Source organism: Loa loa (assembly GCF_000183805.2).
Source record: "Loa loa unplaced genomic scaffold supercont3.73, whole genome shotgun sequence".
NCBI lineage: Eukaryota > Metazoa > Nematoda > Chromadorea > Rhabditida > Onchocercidae > Loa > Loa loa.
Window position 1 is genome coordinate 39122 of NW_018108253.1, and position 7817 is coordinate 46938.

A 7817-nucleotide genomic window follows, 5' to 3' on the forward strand; every position below is an offset into this window, starting at 1 on the left:
AAAAAACTAAAAAGTAATAGTATAGATGTGTGTGTGTGTGTGTGTGTGTGTGTGTGTGTGTGTGTACACATATGTAACGGGTCTGTTAGCTTTTAGTGATGTACCAGTTGGTATCATCGCTGTGTAAACTAATCATTTGATAAAATAATGAACGAAAAACGGGATCATATTAAAGATAATTTTTCATTAAAATTACAAAAAAAAAAAGAAATGGGATGTTAAATAAATTTTAATTAAAAATTATGAAGAAAAAAAATGAAAAACAATAATGAATAAATTATGTTTAAATCAAATTTCAATTTTTCGAATAAAAAGGAAAAAATTTTTTTCCCTTTTCAAAGCATATTTGTTTATATAATTTCAATGCAATTCGAAAAATTTAAAAAAAAAAACTCTGAAAAGAATTGAAATCTTGATAAATTTCAACTTTTTTCAGAGTTTAAAAATTTTGAAAAGAGAGAAAAGATAATAATTATTTAATTAACAAGCATGGGTGACGAAAAACATTCTTATTTTAATTAATTCATTTAGAATTTTTTTTTAATAATAATTAGCAATAATTAGTGGAAGGAGAAATTATCGCCGTTCACTAATTATTATTATAAAACATAAAGCAAATTTTTCATGGTTGAAATTGTATTAATCATAAACTTTTTCCTTTTTTTTCAAAATACCCTTATAATTAATTTTTATCATTTTTTGGAAAGATTTGAGAAATAGAAACTTCGAGATTTTAAAATCAATTCCAAATTTGAGAATAATGAAATAGTGAGTTTAGGCATTTTTGATTTATATTTAATCAAAATAAGTCACAATAATTGCAATATCTTCCATTTTATCAAACGTATATCTTATCAGTGATATAAAAAAAGGAAATAAAAAAAAGAAAAAGTTCAAATGCTGGACAATAATACTTAAATTTATTTGGTTACTATGAATAAATCTTTTGGAATTTCTACATCAATGTATATTGTTGGTTTATATGGGCAATCATAACATTCCAAAATTCAAAAATTAAAAATTTGATTACTTCATTTTCAGTGTATATATATACACATATATACATACACACACACACATACACACATACACAGATACACACACATACATATATACACAGACACACGAACAGACATACACGACAAATTTAATAATTAAAAAAACAAAAAAAAGTTTTTTTTTCAACATTTTAAAAACCCAATAAAGTTTCCTGAATCAATTATATTAAATTTGAAGAAAAAATTATATTAGAAATTAAATATATCAAACTTAAAAAAAATTATTTTAAAATTAAATATATCAAGTTTAAAGAATAAAAATTATTTAACAAAATTATTTTTAGCTATTAAACAAAGAGAAAAAAGAATAGAATAAAATAAAATAATAAAAATTTTGAAAAGAAATTTACCAGGAGGACGATAAATTTGGAGTGCGGGTCGGGTTGAGGGTCTCTTGGAACGGCGTTCAGAAGGTATTATTGTTGTTGCTGTAGTTACAGTTATGTTACTTGTCATTACTTTATCGATTCAAATTTTTTCGTCCTTTTCTTTCAATCTTTCTAATGCTACCAACCTTCCGCCCTAAATTATAAAATTTAAATTATTCCAAAAATTAATTAATATTATAATTACGTGATGTTTTTTTTTCTGAAATAACTAATTAAAATCATTAATTATCACATAAAAATGATATAATTAATGAATGGAAAAACGATTACTACATATACATATATATATATATACATTGCTAAAGCAAGACATTACTACATCCGGTAAATTTTATCAAACAGAAAAACCGGAAATCTCTCCTTTTCATTCACCATTCAGTTTTCCTCCTTCTCCTCCTTCTCCTTCTTTTCCTCCTCCTTGGATTTTTCTTTTTTTTTTTTTTATTTCCTCTACGAAATATTCCTCGTAAAAATGATTTAAATTAAATTTTAAATTCAAATCTTTCTCCGCCTATACAATCCACAAATTCTGTTTTCATATATAGCTTACAGCAAGACAGAAAAACTTTTTTTTTTATTGATAATAACAAATAGACAAGAATTTCCCTATATTATTATTACATTTCTAATTACTATCCTTATTAACAACAACTACTATCATCATCATTATCACTATTATTATCATTGCCATTATTATGACCACTTGTTACAACGATAACGATAATAACGATACTAATAGGATCAATGATGAAACAGAGTAAGAAAAGAAATTGCAAGATGTGACAATGAACTTAGAAAAAAGAAAAAGAAATTGTTTGATTGGAATTTCAAAATATGCAAATTACACGAAAAGAAATCAACAATGAGATAACAATCGTTCCTATTTCTCCGTTTCTTTTTTTTTCTTTTTTAAACAAAAGAAGTATATTATCATGGTTTCTCGTATCTCTTTCTTTATCAGTAAATATCTTTTTTTTTTCAATCATTTTTTAAAAGGAAGATTTTAGATAAAATGATTAAAATCAATGATAAGAAGATAATCTATCATGGCAAGAAACTTTTTGCAGAACAAAATTTGTCATAATAATGAAACTTTTTTTATAAAAAAATAAAATTTATCCATATCAAGAATATTTTTTTTTGTAAAACAAATATTTGCTATTTTAAGAAAAGTTTCTTTTTTTTTCATTTTTAAAAGATTTGAAAAAAAAAAGGAAACAAACAGGAATTAAAATTAATGGAATCTTTAATAACATTAAAATAAATATGAAATGAATTGAAATAATTCAAAATTAAATAATTTATCAAATCAAATATACAATGAATCAAAAAATCGAAACGATTGATAACATAGCAAAAACAAAAAAAAATGCGATTTGAAATAAACCTTTTAAAAATTTCATTTAAACAAATAGCATAATTACAAATACTAAAATTATTATCATTATTATCATCATTTTTTAAATTATTATCATTAATTATTATCATAAAATTGCAAAATTAAATTATTATCATCACTTCTTTTTTTCATTTTTTTTCTGCTTCATATAATATTCAATCAAAAATATTTAGCATAAAATATTCCCTTCCATACTGTAGCCTTATTTTTAGAGGAGTTGCTAGTTATACGGTAGCATTTGTCAAACAGTATAAAGTATTTCAATTCTAATTTTCACTTAATGTACCTACTTGAAAAAGAAGTCATCATTAGTTGATGTGATATAAGACTATAATACAAGACAAGACTATTTACCAAAGGAAAAAAAAGATGTCAACTAAGAAAAAACAAACTAATACTCTTTACTGGTACTGTAATTTTTCAATTAATAAGAGCAAAACAAGAAATATACCATAATTTTGAAAATTTTAACACATATTTTTTCATCCTTTTGTTTTTTTTTTCTTTTTGAAATTTTACGATCGCAAAAAAAAAAGAGTGTCATGAAATTGCTACTCGTTTAAAAAAAAAAATAAACTTGAAAGAAATAAGGAAAAGATATATTAGTTAAGGAAAATTTTTCAAACAATTTAATGATAATAATTAATATCAAAAGAAAATAATAATAATAATAATATCATTTTGGAATTAAAAAAAGGAAAAAAAGCACGAAATAATGATAATTGAACAATGTCAAACATTATCATTATCATCATCATAAGATTATCACCATCAGAATTATATCAATCAATGTCAGATTTATAATTGGAAATTATTTCTATCCGTATTAATATTCCGAAAGCTGGAGAAAGAGAGAGAGAGAGAGAAAGAGAAATCTTATGATTAAGCATTTCAATGAGATCATTATAAGTTATTTGGTAATTGATTACTTCTATCCGATATTTAATGCATTATCAATTTTGGGAAAAACGGAAAAAAAAGAAAGAAAAAACAGATGAAAAGTTTTGCAGATATGATATATTTTAATATGATTGCACATATTTCAGAATAATATTAAATACTAAACTAGTAATTAAAATAATTATATTAATTAAAATGATAGAAATAAAGATAAGACTAAAATGATATTTCAAATGAAAAAGGTATAATTTTTGTATAAAAGATTATTTTTCCAGATGAATATATGTCAAAATTTGCATCATTTGATTTGACCTTTCCTTTTTTTTTTTGATAACGATTAAAACTTCAAAAATTATATAAACTATTTTAGCAAAATAAAATTTATATATATTTAACAAATTTTTACCAGAAAAAAAACGATAAAATCTTCCAAGTATACATATTATAATGCATTTATCAAATGATGAAAATAATCGCCCGATCAATTCGGAAATTTTTCAACAATACAAAAAAAAGAAATCAAAAAAAAATTTAGAATTTTGGCCCAAATTTCAAATATATTGTAAAATTGATGATAAAAAAAAGGAAAAAAAGTATTAATAGCATAGTACTTCTATACTGGATAACAATATATAAGTATTAATTATTAATTAAAGAATATTTAAATTTAATCAATACGAATATTTCTGCAATATTTATTATGAAAAAATTTAATTACCACAATTAACAGTGAGATTAGCAATTAATGTGATTAAATACAATCATTGATATCATAACAATATAATAATGCAATTATCGAAAAGAGTTAAAAAAATTTTAATATGAAGAAAGAAATAAAAGAATCGCAAAATCATCATTACTAAACATAAATATTAATATTAACACTAACATTAACATTAACATTAGTATTAATATTAACATTAACATTAACATTAGTATTAATATTAACATTAATATTAACATTGACATTATTAATATTAATATTAATATTAATATTAATATTAACATTAACATTAACATTAACATTAACATTAACATGAACATAAGCACAAACATTAACATAAATATAAACATTAAAAAGAAAAAAAAATATTAAAAAGAAAGTACAATCATTAGATTAATGATTATCCATGAACTATATAATGCTATCAATACGATGAAAGAAATTTTTCTTAATAATAATAATAATTAATATTAGCAGATTGTAACTAATTTGTAATTAATTAGGCATCCAATTTGCAACTAATTGAATATTTTTTTAATTATCCATTAAATTTTCATTTGTTCGACCAATTTCAAATTGAAATAATTGCAATAATACAAATTATATCACAAAAATCTGTCAATTATATTACTAAATTAGCAATACAAAATATACCTTAAATCTTTACAGACTTTTTTAATATATTACCTATTATATGGTTATTGTTTATTAAAAAATCAAACCTAATAATACCCTGACAATCCATGATATGATAATCAAACCTAGATTTTAAAAAAAAGAAAGAGAAAAGAAAAAAATTGGTAATTTTGTTAACTAGCAATTTTAAATTACAAAAAAAAAAAACAAAAAAACAAAAAAACAAAAAAAGAAATTAAATTGATCAAATTAAAGTATAAGGAAAGAAATTTCTTTTTTCTTTTTTTTTTGAAATAAAAAAGAAAAAAAAACATAGAAATCTATAATCATATTATGAAAATTAATGACGATTAAATTAAGTTAAAATTAAATTTTATTACGACATATCATGCCAAAAAAAAAAAATGAAAAAAAAAAGAAAGCTTAAATAACAAATTTAATTTAGATATTGCTAATTTTGTTAGCCAAATTACAAAAAAATTTATTAAAATAAATTAAAGAAATGGATTTTTTTTTGAAATAAAGAAAAAATGCTAATTTTATTAGCTAACAATTTCAAATTACAAAAAAATTAAATTTGTTAAAAGAAATGGAATTTCTGTTTTTTTTTTTGTAAATAAAGAAAAGAAAAAAAACGTGAAAATCAATAATCATATTATGAAAATTAATACCTTTTCAGGTGCATTTTTTTTTTTTTTGAAAAATAAAAAAATAATAAAATTAAAAATTAGTAAAAGAAACGAATGAAAGGATAAAAGTAAAAGGAGAGGAAAAAAAAAAGAAATGACAAAATACAGATTGAAATTTCAATCAACATTTCAAGTCAATCATCACTTTTGCAACAACCTCATTCATCTATCGTTTTCTCTCTTCTTCCCTTCATTCCCTCCTTCTTATCTTTCATTTCATTGATGTTTTAAAATTCAAATTTCATTTTTTGGTTCAATGCACTTCATAGCTTTGATAATAAAGCATTTTCATATTTCACTGGTACTACCATCTACAATAGATATTCAAAAAAAAAAAAAAAGAAAAAAAGAAAAGGAAAAAAACACATATATTTAAAGTATAGCGGAAAATTTTTTCTTCCTCATATCGTAGTTAATTAATTAATTAATTCAGTCGAATTGCTGTTATAAATCATCAGTTTAAAAAACATTTATGAAATACATTAATTATGCATAAGAAATTTTTTTTCAAATAATAAAGTAATATTTGATCAAAAATTAAATTTTTGAAAGTAATCAAATTTTAAAATTCCAATTAATCGGTTTAAAATTTTTGATGAATTATATAATAATGAAATGAGATTTTGTAGTAAAATTTTGTGATGGAACATTTCTCCATAATACTTCTTTTTTTTCTTTTAAAGAAATACATTGATAATGAAAAAAAAAAAAAAGGATAACAATTATAGAATAGTAAATATTGCAAAGGAATGTTTGATAAAATTTAAGAAAATCAATAGAGAAAGTTAAGCAAAAATTTATTAATTTTAGTAATGGATGATTATCCATTTGTTATATTATATTCTATGAAATAGTTGTGATAAATCTTATCTTTATTTGGGCGAAGAAATTATCATCAAGGAATAATTTCTTAAATGAATTCATAAAAATTATAAATTTTACAACTTTTTTTTTCTTTTTTTTTTTAAATTGCGTTAATAATTATCAATCTTAGGGTTAATAGAAAAAAAAAAAGTATGCTTGACCTGTTTTTTATTTCATAATATTTTATTAAATATTGAATTGAAATTGATTAAATGAAGGGGAAAAAGACTGAAGTTGAAATAAATTAATAGAATGGTAAAAGTAAACAATAATCGATTTAATCTAATATAAAATATAATCTAATCTAGTGAAAAAATTAATATGATCTAACACAAAATGTGATCCGATCTAATATAAGAATAGGACCCGTTTATTTGATCTTATAAGATCTAGTAAAAAATGTGATCTGATCTAATATAACAATAGGACCAGCTTATTTGATTTGATCTAGTATAAAATGTAGATCTGATCTAATATAACAATAGGACCCGCTTATTTAATTTGAACTAGTATAAAATGTGATCTGATCTAATATAAGAGTAGGATCCGTTTTATTGTTTGCTTTTGCTATCCTATTCGATTCTTTTCAGTTTTTTCCTTTCCTTTCACTTAATCAAATTCAATTCAATGTTTAATATAGTATTGTGAAATAAAAAAAAAGATTAGACATACTTTTTCCTAAAAGATATAAAATAAGACTTGATTTGGCATTTAAAAAAAAAATTAACGCTTAAAAAACAAATTTAATTAGCTATTTCTGAATGTATGAATTACTATCTAATACTAATTATAATTTGATCTAGTACTAAATGCATTAATATATTAGAAAATAATATTTTTATATACGAAATCATTAAATCACATCATATCATTGCATCAATTCAATGTGTATGAATCATTGAGTAATAATAATTAATAGTAAATTAAATTAATTAATTTTATATTTCACCATTCACTGCGCATGATTTATTGTCTAATAATAATTAATAGTAAACTGAGCTAATTAATTTTGATATTTTATGTAGGTTATAAAAATAACACAAGATAACTCGTTCAAAAGTTCAAGGTAATCAAAAAAATTTTTGAAAACTATTCTTTTCATCATCGTTTATTACCAAAAAAAAAAAAAAAAAGTTTAATTAGCTATTTCGAAGTTGA

The 7817-nt window shown here is 21.1% G+C and overlaps 1 protein-coding gene across 1 annotated transcript in view; it reads right to left on the minus strand.

The window, feature by feature from the left end:
- LOAG_17421 (hypothetical protein) overlaps positions 1–117 on the minus strand; it is a gene marked incomplete at both ends in the record, with an annotated part of 1915 nt that extends 1798 nt beyond the window's left edge. Inside the window, one exon of the mRNA XM_020450084.1 lies at positions 105–117. Coding sequence (XP_020306290.1) covers positions 105–117 — 13 coding nt within the window. The remainder of the gene's footprint in view (positions 1–104) is intronic.
- Between the last annotated feature and the right edge of the window lie 7700 nt (positions 118–7817).